Source organism: Macaca thibetana, chromosome 3 (genome assembly GCF_024542745.1).
Source record: "Macaca thibetana thibetana isolate TM-01 chromosome 3, ASM2454274v1, whole genome shotgun sequence".
Lineage (NCBI taxonomy): Eukaryota > Metazoa > Chordata > Mammalia > Primates > Cercopithecidae > Macaca > Macaca thibetana.
Window position 1 is genome coordinate 83,128,034 of NC_065580.1, and position 18,528 is coordinate 83,146,561.

Here is an 18,528-nt window from a genome sequence, read left to right on the forward strand (position 1 = left end):
TAAATTTATACAATATTTTAAATAATTTTGCTCATGAAACAAAATGTGTGTTAAGTACTTGTGGGTGGAATTTCCACTCGTAGCATAACATCAGGACTCAAAAAGTTTCAGACTTTGGAATATTTCTAATTTCAGATGTTTAGATTAGGGATGCTAAACCTGTATTTCATTAAAAGAATTAAATAAAATATTACACCAAGAGATTAAACATGCTAGTATTTAAAATATTTCAATCATTTTAAGCTAAGAATTACAGGCAACACATGTTTGATTTTAGTGTAGTTCTTAAATTAATGTGAAAATTAAGGATTCTTGGCTCTATAGACCTACATCATTTACTTAACCATTATATGAATCTTAGGCATTTGGTTGTGACCAATCTTTGTCTTTTAAGAATATTGCAGTGACTACCTAAGTGTATATATTGTATATATTCCCTTGAATAATATTATCAGTTAAGGAGCATAACTATACTGAGATGTCTTGATACGTATTCACAAATTAATTTCCATTTGTTCACACAACAAATATATTTATTGTACTCCTGCGATATGCCAGGCGCTAAATGTTTGCACCAGTTGCTACTTCCTTGTATGAGCACTGTGTTCCATCGTGACTTTACAGAGCCCTGTCAAAATCTATTGATACAATACCTTTTAGAAACTTCTGCATTTAATAGCAGTAAGTGGTATCTCTGAGTTTTCATTTCTCTGATTTCCTGGAATATTATATACATTTTCCTCCAGTAATTTTAGATTTGCATTTAAATCTATCTAAAGGCTATCTCATAAACATATTTTTAATATTTTTGATTTACAGAAATTTACTGCAGTAGAGTTACATGGTCCAGTGATAACCTAAAAATCCAGTGATCAGAAATTATATGAAATAACTTTATATATTGTAATGTCTTTAAACGTTATTGCTTTAATAACATCCAGACACAGACTTTCATATTAACGATGTTTTGGAAATAATTTTAATTCAGTGGGGAAAATTCTCATGGTATAATGCTAGGAGAAAAGGCAGAATATAAAATTTTATATGCAATATTATACTAATGTATAATATGTGTATATAGCTCTGTATTCATACATACGCATATAACTAGAAAAATATTCTAAAATATTACCAGTATTACATCTTGGGATGTGGCTGCTTATTTTCTTCTTCATTTGTCTTTGTTATAATTAACATATATGATTCATTTTATAATCAGAAAGAAAAGCCATTTAAAAAATTAAGATAAAATTAGGGATGGTTTTACTGGATTTTCACTGGTTAGAATAACATAGCTAATAAATCAGACTTTGAAAAGTATTCAAAACAAATTCTTGATCTTTTAAGTCCTCTGTTCTAGAGATGGGATCAACCATGTAAGTCTTCTAACTTGGCATATTTGGAAGCAAAAATCTATAAATAAGATGTATTTCTAGTTGACTGTAACCCCTTATCTCGATAGCTATGCTTGGATAGAAGCAGACTCAGGAACAGGACTCGCCCTGAGAAGTGGTAAGAAGAGTGTTACTTTAACTATCAGACATCACTGATGCTTCTCCAGGGTCACCCTTGGCCCAAACCAAGTCTCCTAACTACTCATTGTCTCTGATTCCTCATTTGCAAAGTGAAGGGTTAGACAAAATGGCTTCTCCGGTCCCTTTAGGTTCTAATGATCAATGATTCTACCTTACCTCTTGGGCAGCAGCTGTGTTTAATTACCACTCATTTTTCACTTGTAGTCTGTTCCAGGAAGTGATGCTGCTGTGGCTGAGGGGCTTTGCTGTGCATGTACATATTTGGTGTCCTTGCTTATTGGATTTCATTCAACGTTTTGGAAAAGAAAGTGTAAACAGTCAATTAATACATTACACTGTAAAATTAAAATTGGAAATGCAAATGAAGAAAAACTGTGCAAAAATATAATTTAGCTTTTAAATATTAGTGATAGAATAAAGAGATATAATGCTTAAGATAAAATGTCGCGTCTGTGTTTCCAAGACTTTTCCGTTTGGTTTTTAGAAAAATCCTACAAAGCACCCACTTTGTTTTCTTTCAATACATTCAGTGTCTATACTACATTTTATCTGACTGCTTTCACCCACACAATGAACTGAGATGAATTTACAGTGAAAACCTTTATTAGATAGGGGAAAAAAAGCATTCATTGGGCTTTTTGTTTTTGGAAATGTAGTTTCGTAGTCTGATTACAAGAAAGAGTAATTATTTGATTTATTAAGTGAGCACCTATAACAAACTTGTTTGACTTCTAGGCTTTCTTAGTGTTGTAATGATAAGGATAGAATACAAAAAGCTCATGAACTTGGTTGGGAAGAATTACAACTTTATTTTCACTAACCTCTTAACTGAAATATGGCCTTTCCTCCAACTGTGAAAGTAATAAGCAAATGTGAGTAGCAGGAACAGTACTGTGACTTTTCAGATCACATTATAGCTATTGTACACAACCTGAAAATATCATTTTTGCTCATTGCTACTTGGTAATTATTATTGTTATTAGATCTTCTGCTCACTAGTATTTAATGAGTTACTGAAACGCTCATATATTACTTTACCAAACTTTAAAATATATATATTTTGATATTTTAAGAGTTGCATTTCAATGTAATTTATTTCCATTATAATACTTTGTATCTTGTTTTATGCATTTAGCAAATATTTTTCTTAGAAGGGAACTAATAGGTTTCAGAAGTGTTCCAAATCAGTCTATAGCATGCACGCACACATGCACACACACACACATACACATACACACACACACATAGAATATCCTCGTTTAAGATAAAAAATGTCATTCCTTTTTCTGAGACTCTAGTACAACTGTTGATTTTACTAGAGATGGAGTCTGAAAATCTAAAAAATTTTCAAATATCTTTTATATTTGACCTTTTATTTATTTATTTATTTATTTTTTGAGCCAGAGTCTTGCACTGCCACCGGGTCTAGAGTGCAGTGGTACGGTCTCAGCTCACTGCAGCCTCCACCTCCCGGCTTCAAGCGATTCTCCTGCCTCAGCCTCCCAAGGAGCTGGGATTACAGGTGACCACCACCACACCCAGCTAATTTTTTGCATTTTTAGTAGAGACAGGGTTTCACTATGTTGGCCAGGCTGGTCTCAAACTCCTGACCTCGTGATCTGCCAGCCTCGACCTCCCAAAGTGCTGAAATTACAGGCATGAGCCACTGCGCCCAGCCTAAATTTGACCTTTTAAATGATTCATTTCTAATGAGGTTCTTTTAAAATTATTAACTTTAAAAACTTTGAAAGCCTCTCTATGTGAAAGTAATGCCTTGAAAGCAAGCATATTTTAATCAATTAAATGAGCCTGTTTTCATTAGTCTGTATTCAGTGCTGAATTTTTTGAACTTGTCTAACACATTAAAGTGCTCAACACTGAAACTCAAACTTTTCTGAGAGTCTTTTGAAAAATTTGTCTTTAGTTTGAAGTATTTCAGCTATTGATCACACTATTTTCACACAGTTTTTATATGGCTTATCTCCAGGGTGACCACAAATTTATCCTCCAAAGCAAAGCACGTTGTAGAGTAAAAGGGGGCACTGAGGAGACAGAACACAACCATCATTAACAAGACTGTCTGGGGAAACAGAATGTGTGCTCACTCTCCTTTCTGCATCTTTAGTACTTTTAAAAGCCTATGTGCCTACATAGGAAGACAATCCTATATGTGGAAAAATCTAAACTCTAACTAAAGTCAGATTTTACTGTGAGCTTGTTTTTGCTGCAAATGTATTTACCATAAATGACTGCACATAAATTATGTAAAGTTTATTTCACCATCTTTCTTCTTTTCATATTTAAAATAATCAGTGAATGTGAAGAAAATTTAAATATTTCACTAGCCTTAAGGTCCCAAACTTTATTCCTTGATTAATCATTTTGTAAACATTAGGAGGAAAGCAAAAAAGAAAAAAGAAAATAAACGAAAAATAACCCAAGGAAAAAAAAATATATATGTTTTATAGACTTTCATTAAGAAAAAAAACCAGCATCCCGTAGATATAAAAAGAATGAAGATGAAGAAGGGGCAAGTTGTTTGAAACAACAACAATTTTTTTTTATTCTGGAAAGACTTTTTAAATATAGTTTAATGAATTCGTTAAGCCTATAATCATTGTAAATGCTGGTGGTGAAATACTGGCAGTAAAAATACTACAGGGAGATGGTGGGCAGATGCTGTGTTGCTGAACTGTTGTTGAACTCTTGCTTTTATAAAAGCAACTGTAAGGCTCTCTGGAAAGTCATACATGCAATGATTGTTTCAGATTTTTGACCTAAAAAAAAAAAAGAGAATCAGAATAACATATTATATCTTCATTAATAACTGTTTATCAAGTGCAGGGTTGGTTCCCAGTGAAATCTGAAGACTCTGCTTACTTTATTGTCTGCTTGAGGAGATAAGCATGCACTAGAAAAAAGTCAGAACGTGTGAGAATAAGTCGTGAGGGTCCTCAGAGGCCAGAGCGCATGGTCTGAATGACACCACAATTTGTTGGAAGACTTCTCATGATGAAAATCCTATTTTAGACTTTATGATATTAGCGTATAGTCTAGATTAACCTCCAAAGCTTCTCCCAAATTGGAAAATGTGTTGCTTTTGTTTTAATAAGTCATAATTCAAAGTATGAAAACAAAAGAATGTATTCAGCCATTCTCTTGGAAAGTTGATGGGATATTTACTCTATGCTGATCTGGCTGTCTTGTTAGTAAAAACTAGAGTTGAATAGTGAACATAGTTCTTAAGTTATCTTTTAGAGATGTACTCTACAAAGCCTACTGAGGCAAAGAGTAAATTTTTAGCCATATTTCTTCAAAGTACTTTGCAAAATAAAATGTATATGTTATGAATACTAAGTTCCTTGAGGGCAGGCACTGCCTTTGTATTTGTGTAGCCCTCACAGCTCTAACACATTGCTCACTCGTATTTGAATAATTAAGACAATTAACTGTGAAATATGTAGTTCCAGAAACTAAGTATGCTTGTTTTTCTGTTTTTTAGAGGATGGTATTACTTAAAAAATACCCTTGTTTTAGGTGATATTGTTGATGTAGACATGAACAAAGTCGTATGCTGATTAAAGTAAGTTTTAAGACCGACTAGATTTATATAGAAGGGCAGTTAGTATTTAGAAAAGATAATTCAAATATGCTGCTCCTCTTCTTTTTTCAGGTGATAGTTACAGCCTCTCGAAAACAACGAACAAGTCTCGAGCTTATTTATACTTAGTGCAATACTGTCCCACATATTAGGCAGATGGCATATACTCCAAGTGAAAGTGCTTCACACAGTAAGAAACATGTAGCTAGTATCTAAAACTCTTCATCTGTGAATTAAAATGCATGTTACCTTACGTCCCTCTCAGGTCAGGTCATCACCCCTTTTAGAATCCAGCAGCCACAAAACTCCAATTCTTTTCTTGCCAGGACAGCATGTAACACTGCTGCCCGCTGGCCTGGCGACCCTGATTGGCTGTTGCCTGCAATTTCAGTGCTGCCTCTTTTGGAACTGTTGGGGCCACCACTGCTCACCACTCTGGACTAAAGGTGAATTTGCTCCATGAACTCCAAGGAACTACACACATGTAGTGCTTTGTTATTGAGTCTTCTAGTACATTTGTCTTATTCTTCCCCCAAACTTAAGGTCAAAAGGCTGTGCACATGGCTAGTGCTTCCAAAGGTCTTACATAATTTAAATTTACAGAAATAGGAGTGATTTTTAAATTTTAATAATTTGATCATTGGAACATTCATACATTTCAGCATACAATGTAAAAGATTACCAAATCAAATCGGAACTTGGAAGCTTAGAATTTTGTCAGCATTCCTTAAAGTTTCTCTGTGGGAAATGTTTGTCCTAAGTTTACTGGACTTACATGGGTTTATATTTTAATATTTTAATGAAAATATAGTTGTACATTTGAATAAAGAATGATTGTTTTGAAAATGATACTACAGAGAAAGGAAAGAACTTTATTTCTGGGGCGTGATCTTTGATTAGATAAATCAATCATTCTCCATTTATCTTTGTAGGGTTGTATCAAATGAACCAAGAAGTACTAGTAATTGAAATGGGGAGCTTTGCGAAAATCCCCCTCACGACCACTTTGGAACAGTATATATAGCATTTTTGAAAGCGTCTAAAGCTTTATAGGAAAATGGTATAAATAAATATACAGCTAGGCTGATGGTGCACACCTATAGTCCCAGCTATTTGGGAAGCTCTGGTGGGAGGATTGCTTGAGTCCAGGAGTTCAAGTTGCTGTGAACTATGATCATGCCTGTGAATAGCCACTGCACTCCAGCCTGGGCAACAGAAAGTGACCCTGTCTCTTAAAACAACAACAAAAAAAGGTTAAGGTTGCTCTATGGGTTTGTAATACCCACACAAAAAAATAACTCATTAAACTATTTTTCTGTTGCCCTGCTATTTTTTTTCAGTTCTAGTCGAAACTCTGTACTTTGTAAGAATGGAAATTTGAGTTGTCTGAGATATCGGTTGGGTCTAAATACTTGCGTGTTTTCCAAGTAGTTTTAGCTTCCTTGTTTATACCACTTTTATTTTACTAGGAATTTTTGTAAGTCCTTGGGAAATTGAACAATGTCTTAAATATTTTGGAATCTCTCTTTCATGTAGCATGGTGCCTGACACATAGGCACTGCTCATCGAGTATTTGTCATTTGACTGAAATAACATTATTATGAGAGTCATTGGGAAAGAGGAGGTCCGTTTACCAACTTACCATTCAAAGATTCTTAAGTTAAAGGGAGCAAATATATTTGCAACCCTCTCTAAATTAGTCCTGAGGCTACACTGCATATAGAGAAGAGATGAACTATCAGAAATACAAGCAAGTAGGAATCTTTCCCTTTCTCCTCTTTGTTGCATTGTAATTAATGCATTTTCTCCATTTGCTTTACTGAAATAATACTTAGTACACTCCTGAAATCCAAAGTATTACAGTGATAAGGAGCACCTGCCCCAAGGTTGCGATGCTGTCTAGAACACTATAGTTGCTCTAGCTATTTAGATCTACCATGTATTGATGGCTTACTCTTTGCCAGGCACTGTTTAAGACCCTATTCATTTGTTGTTATTTAATTTAACTAATTTGTGCTTGGATTTCTAGTATTGAATATGGATACCCATTTTTTTCCTCACCAGTTCATCCAGTGGGGGAAGTTGAAATGTTCTGAACAAAGATAAGAAATTCATATAGTAACAGCTTATCATATGCTGCAATAAAGTGATAACATTTCATGTAATCTCCCTCTTTGTCACACCAAAGTTCATCATGAAGACTTGTAACCTTACAGATAAGGTACCACTGTTATGTAATCAGTCCAAATTAACACCATTTGGCAATCATCTCTGAATGAGGTAATTTTCCTTTTAGCTTGCAGCTGAAGTGAGGGAATATCAAATAGACTCTGTAAACAGGATAATGCAGTTCCAAGACAGATGGATTTAATGGGTAGGACAGGGGAGAGGGATGGATCTTTGCCCCAAAAGGTGTGTATCTCAATTGATAAGCTAATATAAATATTGAACTATAATGGCAGTTTCTATTCTATCCTTTTAGTGTTCCACTTGTCACAATAGTGATAATTAAAAAAAAAAAAAAAACTAACAGACTGTATTTTTTCAGTAATTTCAGGTCAAGTTCATCTTATCCTTAGTGTTAAGAATCAGCCAAACACAGATATAAAAGGGCCAGGTCTCTGATTCAGTGATTCATGATTTCTTGCATTCATTTAGTAAATTAGTCTTTAGGTATATAATAATAAACAATAATATTTACTTTATATCGGTTTCCTCTTACATATTGTGCTTAGAGTTAGCCAAGCCCGGATACGAAAATGTCAAATCTGCAAGATTCAGCAATTCACATCTCCTTAGTATGTATTTGATAATAAACATTTGTTTAATATTATGAGGAAATATGCTCACGTATTGGAAAGAGGTTCCTAAAATGGTGACCACTTGGATTGTGCTTCCTAGTACTGTTTTTCCAGAGCCTAGAATTGCAAAGTGTTGGAACTGGGTTATATTGACAGCACTTGTATAAACTAGTGTTATTGTATTAGAGTTGCTATTATGTTTGCAAGGGTATCTAGTGCATCACAATTTTTAGAATTACATTATTTTGAAAAAAGTATATGTAATAATATATTTATTTCAAAGACTTTAAAGTGACTTTGTAAGGAAAGGATGGTTTGTTCATGTAAATACAGTATTCTACTCAGTGGAAACCAATAGGAAATTCTCAGTGTCAGATATCCCATAATGTACTAATAATGAAAAAGGTACTAACTTGCTGCTAAAATATATTAGTATATGTATGTAAACAAAAAAACTTCATAGAAATATGTTGGTAAGTGAAGTCATATACCATGTATCACAGAGAAATTAAATATTAATGCTCTATTGCAATGAATAAACTAAAAAGCAATCCGCTATCGAAAATACATCTCAACAACGTCTGATAGAGTGCATGTAGAGAAGACAAATATGCTGATTAAAAACAGTTTTGAATCAAGGAGCAAATGCTCTACAATTGTGTTGTGATATTCACTGTTATGGAACACTATTATTACGGGAGGGCACGACTTCTCTCATCTTATGTTCTATAAGGGTAAATATAGATGGCTCACTGGTAGGCTGAACTTTCTGTTCCTTCCTTAATCTTTTTGTTACATTTTCTTGATAGCATACAAGTGTTTCTTATTATTAACACAGGAATTAAATAATCTAGGAAATGGATTTTAAGTGTGCAAAAGAGCTAAGAACTCCTACCCTGACAAACATTCAGTGCTAACCACAGAAGAGGCAGTCTTCTGTAGGCTTTACAGGATTTAATTCTTACAACACTTACTATGAAATAGAGACATTTTTTATTTCCTGTCTATGTTGTTGTTTTCCTCCAACAGATGACTCTGAGACAAGGACTTGGGGGCAGGTTGTTATTTCAAAGATGATCCTGAAAGCACCAAGTAGGAGTAAAGTGAGACAACATTTTGTTAACAGATGTCTTACTGCAGTGAGCAACTGGGACTGAGTCTCAAAGAGACCCTCAGGCATTAGCCCTCAGAAGGCTGAGTGGTTGCTGGGTCTAGCCAGTAATTCCCATCCCTCATTGCTTGAGCGTTGCTCCTTGGTTCTTAATGCCCCAAAACCTCCAGTCTGCCTTGTATTTGGACACAGTACAGCTCCATGGCTAGATAATGCCACCAGATAGAAAGCAAAAGACTTTGAGCTTTAAGACACTATCTATAGACAGCTCCATGGCCAGAAAATGCCACCATGTAAAGAACAGAAGACTTAGAGCTTTAAGACACTATCTACAAATGACCTTTAAGTTAGATCAAGGTGATATGGGCAGAGCACCAATAGCATCTACTACATCCTTATTTTACAGATGAGGAAACTGAGTCATAGATAGGCTATGTAACTTGCTCAAGTGGAAATAAGAATAAGAAATCTGTGGATCGGCTGGGCGCGGTGGTTCACGCCTGTAATCCCAGCACTTTGGGAGGCCGAGACAGGCAGATCACAGGGTCGGGAGATGGAGACCACCCTGGCTAACACGGTGAAACCCTGTCTCTGCTAAAAATACAAAAATTAGCCAGGCGCGGTGGCGGGCACCTGTAGTCTGGGCTATTTGGGAGGCCGAGGCAGGAGAATGGCGTGAACCCAGGAGGCAGAGCTTGCAGTGAGTGGAGATCGCACCACTGCACTCCAGCCTGGGTGACAGAGCAAGACTCTGTCTCAAAAAAAAAAAAAAAAAAAAGGAATCTGTGGATCACACCCAAGCAGTATTTCTTACAGACACCATGATCTTAAACATACAGAGCAAGGGAAATCCCAACTGCTGTGAAGTTATTTTACAACTTCAAAAACTTTGCCAGAAATGTTTGATAATTATGCCTCATTTTATATATTCCATATAATAATTACTAGTTTTAATAGCACAATGTTTGTACTCAGTGGACTGGTGATATGGTTTAGCGCTGTGTCCCCACCCAAATCTCCTCTGTAATTGTAATCCCCACACATCAAGGGAGGGACCTGGTGGGTGGTGATTAGATCATGGTGGCAGTTTCCCCCATGTTGTTCTCTTGATGGTGAGGGAGTTCTCATGAGATCTGATGGTTTTAAAGGTGGTAGTTTTTTCCTGTGTGCTCCCTCTCTCTCTCCTGCTGCCATGTAAGATGTGCCTTGCTTCCCCTTCACCTTCTACCATGATTGTAAGTTTCCTGAGGCATCCCCAGTCATGTGGAATGGTGAATCAATTAAACCTTTTTTCTTCATTAATTACCCAGTATCAGGTATTTCTTTATAGCAGTGCGAAAACTGACTAATTCAACTGGCTTACCCCTTTGTTTTATATCTCTTACCATTAGCATTCACCCCTTCATCCAAACTACAGAGGCATTAGGTTCAGGGTAATTGGGATACACATTTTTTTGGAAAGAATATATGTTTTCTTAATGTACAGCATAGAAGGAATGCAAATATTTTTAAGTGCCTCAGAGTACCTGAAAAGCCATTTTTGAGTTTGCTCAGTTAAAATTTCCTGCTTGGAAATTTTCTGGATTATGTAGATAAAAAAGTTTTCTCAACTCCCTTGCCATTGAAACAAAACTTAGCCAAACTGAATTAAAAGTCATATATAAATCAGGTTTATGTACCTTCTCCTCAAAGGATGAGATAAAATTAAACAAGTTCATATAAATGTGTGTATATGTATATGTATATGGTGATACAGGGCAGTGAAAAAATACTCCTGGAGGTTTAGCTCATGTTCTCACTATAGGGGTGCCCTATTTTCTTCTCCATTTCTCCTCTTATCCAACTTAGTTTTTTATCCAACTTAGATTACCAGAGCGTAATCTTTTCCAAAGTCAGTGAAAATAAGCAAGAAGTTACTGAGACTAATAATGTTACCAGAGACACTGTAGTGAAGCCCCAGCCATGAGACGGGGAGAATGGTCTTTGTGGATCCAGCAGTTTTGGGAAATGGGACCTGATAGGAGATGACTAGAGCCCTCGTGAATAGTTTGACATTATTATTGCAGAAGTGGGTTATTTCTCCAGAATGGGTTTATCATTATGTAAAAGCGAGCTTGGCCCCTTCTTGCTCTCTTGCTCCCCACGTTCTCTTGCCTTTCTTCCTTACACCATGAGATGGAGGTAGCAAGAAGGCCTCACCGGATTCTGGTACCTTGATATTGGACTTCATAATGTGAGAAATAAATTTATTTTCTTTATAGATTACCTAGTCTGTGGTATTCTGTTACAGCAACTCCAAACAGCTAAAACACTGCACTGAAAGTCAGTTCACCTGAAGCAGGGATCAAAGCTACCCTGTTAACCATTGTAGACTCAGCTGTTTCCCACAAAGCCAGAATATTATAGACACTCAAGAAATAAACCTTACATAACAGATATATCTTGCCTCACCAAAATAAGGTCATAGGTACAAGACTATATGGGAAAATACGATGGAAACACAGAGGAGGATCAGATAATTTGTTTTATAATCAAGGACTTATGATAGACACCACAATTATGGAGAAACTTCAATGAAAGGAAGAGATTACTATATCGTATTCCTTCTTCTCAGCATTGTCACCTACTCTTTTGCTGATTGCATAAAATACTTTTCTCTAGGTTTTGCCTGGAGAGGGACATACAGATCTATATTCAATGTGTAGTTTAATTCTAAGATATAAGATTTTAACAAAGGTACATTACCAAGACTTTAGATTGTTTTATAAAATCATCAGATCAGTACATGAACAAATAATAAAGTGTAAGTCCATGAGGAGGTGTGTAGAAAGAAGTCCAGTGGTAAAATCATTATGCAAAGGATTAGTCCAGTAATATGCAGGGTTGTATAATACAGAAAGAGTAATGCTTTGACCAGGGAAAGATTTGACTCTGCATATATAAAGGTGAGGAAAGGATCTACCATTTGTTGTACAGGATCTACCGTTTGTTGAATTTTCACCATATGCTAGTCATAGTAGTAATCACATAATAATTGAACCGTATTATTTATTATGCCACTTTAAATGTGGAAACAAGATTAAGAGACTCTTAGTAGCGGCTCCACCCAGCTCAGTCTGCCTGATCCTGCCAAATGAAGGAAGGTGTCAAAAAGACAGTGGTGGAATGCAGAGAAATTAGGAACCCCAAAGGCAAGTTTTGGAAGCGTTCATCCAAGCACTGATCAGACAGAAATGTCCAAAGTGGGTTTGAAGCCTTAGGGAAAAAGGGTTGGTGATGTCCAGAAAAGTCAAATGACTTAAAATCTTAATACCTGAGATTTGGCTCACAGCAGCTCCCAGACCACCAGGCCCTAATAATGTGTCCAAGGGAGATGTGTTCTAGCAAGCTTATGTGAACCTCAGAAATGCTTGGCAGACCTATCCCAATGGTTGAGGTGAATAAACCAGGCTAGCAAAGCTGATGCCACTGAGCACTTGAATCACATCACCAAACCAGGCCCAGAAGGCTTTTCAAATATACAATGCATGGGCTCCAATCAGAATAAATAAATCCGAATTTCTAGAGATTGGATTCAGATGTTGGCATTCTTTTTTATATCAGCCCAGATGGTTCTAATATGCAGACAGTGAAAACAACTGCTCTTGTTTAATAAGTTGGCATTCTGGCTTATGGCTTTTAATGACTTGTGATTTTGCTTTCTATGTTGTAGTAACTTGTAAGGTAACTTTCCATATTATAGTAAATTTTGGGGTAACTTTCATATGAGTTTCACCCTTCAACATCTATTCTCTAATACGCTGATATTACAGGAACGCTGAAGCTCAGTCCTGCCTCATGATAAGTTCCCCATTGCCACAGCGTTTCCCTGAGGCCTCTAGGGCTGCACTCTCCATCTGGCATCCTCTAGACATGAGTGACTATTTAAGTTTACATTTGAATTCCTTAAGATTAAATAAAATGTAAAATTCAGTTACTCGGTCACACTAGCCACATTTCAGGTACTCATTAGCTACAAAAGGCTAGTGATAACTGTGTTGGACAGCACAGATATGGAATATTTGGTATTGCAGAAATTTCTACAGGACAGCACTGCACTATAGCTAAACCTCTTGCAGATGCCCAATTCACTTTGTCTTTTTATCCAAATATGCTTTCCTACCTCTAAAATACCTCACATGCTTTCCCTCCTCTAAAATACCTTTATCTATTCTTTAATATATGAAATCACCCTCTATTTCATTTATGAATAAAGGGATAAAGGTATTTTTGAGGCCATCACTGAGAGACAGCAGCAGAGTAAATATTAGAATCTTATATCTAGAGTGGGTGGAGCTGGCTAAATAAGACTGCAGCTTTCCTCAGAATCACCAGTCATTTTATATCTCTGTGGATCTTCCCTGTTATCAAATATTTGTCTTATCTAAGGCATAAAATGCCTTGCAGCAAGTAAATACACCATAACAACAAGGGTTAGCTTCACTCTTACAATTTATTTCTGTGCTCCATATGTTGCACGCTACTGATTGTTTCTCAGTTAAGGAAAGGAAGTAAGATACAGAATTTACTGAGTAATTAAAATATCCATTCTTGGAACCTGTGAGCTGATTCTATTTTTAGTGAAAATAAAACCAGAGCCATCTACCCTAAAATGATTAAAGTAAGAAGAATGAAATGTCTCATTTTCTATATAAAGAACTTTGAAGTAGAGGTTAGAATGCCTGGGGTTTACATATTTGCTTTAATATTTATGAGACACGGATCTAAGGCAAAACTCCTAACTTCCTTCAGTCTCATTTTCTCAATCTATGAAGTTAAAGTAATCATGATACAGGTCCTGCCTGTCTCCCAGAGTTCTGCTGGGAGCACATAAGGCCCTCAATGTTAAATGCCTTTAGGACTTGGCACCAACTTGGCGCATTTTCATCCACAGTGATATGTAGCTTTGAGTTACATATTGTCCTTCTTCCAGGTTATACATCAGTATTGTTTTCTTATGATGCATTACAAATATTTATTCTAAAGTGGCCAAACATCTTGACTTTTTTGTATAAAGAAGGGAAACCACATCTTGAGAACGAGCCAGTGTAAATGTTGGAATTTTTTATCCAAAGTAGGTAGAGTTGACTAAAAGGTAAAAAATAAATGAATAAGTAAAAACAGATGTACATACTGTGAAAAAACTAAGGATTAAGAGAGTAAAGGAGTATAGCAATTGTTTCTTAGCTGCCTGATCCTTTTATCTAAAAATACAAATTTCCACATAGGCCTGCTTAAGTTTTAAAAAGAAAAGTTCACCTTGGATCATAGTAGGGAAAGAAAGAAAGAAAGAAACACCAAGGGTGGTCTTGAGACAGGTCGTGAGAACCTAGAAACTCTAAGGCTGGGTGATTATTAATTTCCTAGCTAGCAAGGGGGAAAGAATGGGCGTGGCTTCCAGGGAACGCCGAGTATGTCAGCCTAATTAGAGGTGGGTACAAGGTAGAGAGTGCTGAGAAATAATGCAGGACAGATGACATTCAGCATCTGAAGGGGACTTGGGATTCAGACAGAAGTTTTGGGTCAGTGGGAGCACCCAATTCAGAATAATCTAGATTACAGATTCCTGGGCCTCACCATAGACCTGTTTATTGACTCAATGGATGGCAGCTGAGAATCTGTAGTTACAAAGTCACACAGGTGTTGCTTCAGTACATTGAAGTTCAGGAACCACTGCAGCAGACGTAAAATATAAATATTTTTTAGTTTTTAAAAATTTAAAAAGAAATTTTAAATGTTTTCCAGCTTTATAAAGGGATAATTGACAAAGTTTGTACATATACATCTATCAAAATGTGATATTTTGATAGATGCCTATATATATATACGATGTGCATACATCTATCAAAATGGTATTTTGATATATGTATAAGTTGTGAAATGATTGCCACAATGAAGATAATTAACATCTGTCACCTCACATTGTGTGTGTGGTGAAAATATTTTAATATCTTCTCTTTTAGCAAATTTCAAATATAAACTACATTATTAATAAGTATAACCATCATACTATATTTTTTCTCCAGAACTTATTTATCTTATACCTGGAAGTTTGAATTCTTTCACTAACATTTCTCCATTTCTTCTATTTTTCAGCCCCTGGCAATCACCATTCTACCACTCTATTTCTATGAATTGGACTATTTTGGATTCCACTTATTAATGAGATCATGCATTGTTCATCTTTCTGTATCTGGCTTATTTCACTTAGCGTAATATACAATAAGTTCATCCATGTTGTTGCAAATGACAGGATTTCCTTGATCTAGAGTCATATTCCTACAACATAGGAGTAATGTGAAGTAAGGGGCCTTGCAGCCAGTGTCCAGGATAACTCTTAGGATGAAAAGATGAGGTGACACTGAAGGAAGTGGAACTGGCAGAGCTGTTACCCACAACAAGAGGGATGAGGGCCTTCACTAGGGTCTGAATCAAGGAATAGACGGGAATCGGTGACTAACCATTATTAAAAATAATAAGTGGGTAGGAGTGGGTAGGAGATCCAAAGTGCAGGAGAGGAAGTATTTAAAATTGATCACATAATTGTAAGTCCATATAAAGAGGAGAGAATAGAGATACATTACACAATGGAGAATTGAGAGTGGCTAATTTTGTAGAAAATAAGTTTAGCTTGGAGTATTTAGATGATGGCAATACTTTTAAACAGAAACTTACAGAAAATAATTGAAAGAAAGAGGAGCTCCAAACTTGCAAGATAAATCTTGGCTAGAACAATTGATGAAATTTTTATGTAACACCCTCAAATGAGGGTTCTCTGTGTTTGTACCCCATTAAATTGTCAAAATATATGTTATTTCACATGCAAAGGATTACATGAGCTAAATGCCAATCGCGTGGGCAACCCAAAATGAAAATGTTTTACATTCAGGCATGATACTCCAAGCTGTATTCACAGTTTATGTCAAAGATCAAAATGTATGGCCTAGTTGATAAAGTGAACATATTTAGTTATTTTGCTCTTTCTACACCAGATGTAAAGTCCTTAAGTGTTGGACAATGTGGTTAGAAACTCATCTATATACCTCAGTGACCTCAAATATTTGATAAATGCTTAGTTGAACTCAATTTTAAAGTGATCCTTAGAGATGATTCCTGACAAATATACGGCATCTTTCTACCCCGGAGTTAAGCCTGTTTTTGTTAAATCCCTTGGGTTCAATTCCCAACTATGCTGCAGTCCTTTGAGAAGCTAATTAAGATGCCTGGCTAATATGGGAATTGTGGTCTGAAAATTAAAAGTTAGAGTGTGCCTCAAATCCCAGACTGGGTCCTCCCACTGGGAGGTTTCCTAGTATTAGATATGCCCTTAACGCAAACTGTTTATTCCAAACTACGGTCTTAGTTGGAGTAGAATTAGAAAAGTATATGTGAGGAGATCTTTGATGGCTCTTACAACCTCCTATACATACTTATAGCAAAAGTGTTTTTTAAAAAAGGCTTTTGGTCACAAGTGGTTTTTTTTTTTTTTTTTTTGCTTGGTTCTATTTTTGGCAAAAAAAGAAAAACTATTACAATCATTTAGCATGTACAGTATCTAAAACATCTTATTGGTCATAGTACAAATAAAAAGATAGGTATGTTCTCAGAGAACGTAAGTTCTCTGATGCATCTCTAAATTTGAGAATGTACTTATACTCATGCAAGGATAAAAGTATATTTTTATTGTTTTCTGGTATTTTGCAGTACACATTTTTATACAATATATTGTAAGGAATAGTGAATATAAAACACATTATGTAAGGAACTCATTGTGTATTAAGTATTTGTTGTATCTAAATGAACACTTTTGCATTTTCTAAACTTGAATTTATATCTATATTATAAAAATTAAATTATTTAGAATAAGTTTATATTTGACTCCTGTCCTTGACATTCTATGCTGTTTGTGTTAATTAATTTAATAAATTAATTACTCATAGACATATTTTTTTATTTTAATATAAAGAAATTCAAAGCAGATTCAAATGTATTTTCTACCAAACACTTTTTTAGACTTTTGGATTGCATCACATATGCACAGAATAGATAAATACATTTATTCATTAATTTGACAAATACTTACTGAGCATATACTATGTCCCAAGAACTGTTCCAAGTGCCAACGATACAGCAGAAAACAAAGCGTGATTTGGGTGATCAAGAGCTTGCACTTCATCCTATATGTCAAAAATTATAATAGTATTTTACCTCCAGATAGTAATTTTGATTCAAATCTTTATTATAATAAACTCATAAACCTTAGAGATTATTTCTAGAAGCAGAGGTCATAGAATAAATTCTGCTGCAGAGCTGAACATAGAGCTCAAGTTTTAATTAATTCCTTCTAGCTTTCAGTAATATGGACACCTAGGCTTTCAAATTAGGAATTTTCCTTTCTTGGAAATTCATATCACAAGCAAACTCAGTTTACTTAATGTAATTGATTGATTTGACCCATGTGAAAAGGACTACTGTGTATAAATTGATGAGAAGTGTTTGAGCCTGGTCATTTTAATTGCAAATATTTTATAATCCATGTCTTTATAAATGTATGTTTCTAACTCTGCATCCTTTAATGAGAGGTCTTTATCTTTGCATCCACTGTTCACTTTTTTCCAGGTCTTAGGAGGAAAGCCGGAGCTTCCAGATGGAGGTGATGATGATGACATTATAGCAGACATAAGTAACAGGAAAATGGCTAAACTATACATGGTGAGTTCACTGTAACCAAATTTATTGTTTCTACAGGACTGGATGTAGCTAGAGAGGCCTGTATTGGGAGGGATTCCCTTTGTTGCAATTGAGAAATCTCCTCATCGCTCTCCAAGAGCAATGTGTAGATAGAATCAGTTCTTTGCTCTTGTATATTTTTTTAAATTAAGTTTTAATACTTTTTGTTATTTTTATGTAAAACAACAAATATGTGAACTTATTGCTGTGACTCACATAAAATTATATACTGTTGCTGTACTAGTTTGCAACAATCGTTTGATATGTAGTACTCAATACAATATTTCCTTTATGGAGTAAAAATATTTTATCAGTTTTTTCTTATAAATTCTTGATAAGAATGTAAAGCCTTCACCCTATTTAAAACATTGTCTTTAGCCATAATGAAGGAGTTCTTTGTTACAGGAGGGCTGAGCTACCAAATGAAACAACTGGAGGGAACCAGGGTAAAAACACTTCTGTTCTGGGCATTAACATACCTACTTCCACGTCAGCTGTATGGCACATGATTAGCAGCATGACTTCGCACAGGATATAACCACTCTGGGTCTTAGCATTCTTATCCACACACAGAAAAGAAAGTAGGTTCCTTCCAACTCTGTAGTTTTTTTATTTTTTTGTTTGTTTGTTTTTTCTGTTAAGGGTAACAAAAACTGCAAGGCACTCCAGTTAAGGGGATTGCTACAGTGGTATTCTTCAAGTGTTCCCTCC

The 18,528-nt window shown here is 35.4% G+C and overlaps 1 protein-coding gene across 1 annotated transcript in view; it reads left to right on the forward strand.

Moving 5' to 3' along the window:
• The window catches only part of SCIN (scinderin), an 86,601-nt gene that overhangs the window by 37,409 nt on the left and 30,664 nt on the right, over positions 1-18,528 (forward strand). Inside the window, exon 5 of the mRNA XM_050785370.1 lies at positions 17,707-17,799. Coding sequence (XP_050641327.1) covers positions 17,707-17,799 — 93 coding nt within the window. The remainder of the gene's footprint in view (positions 1-17,706; positions 17,800-18,528) is intronic.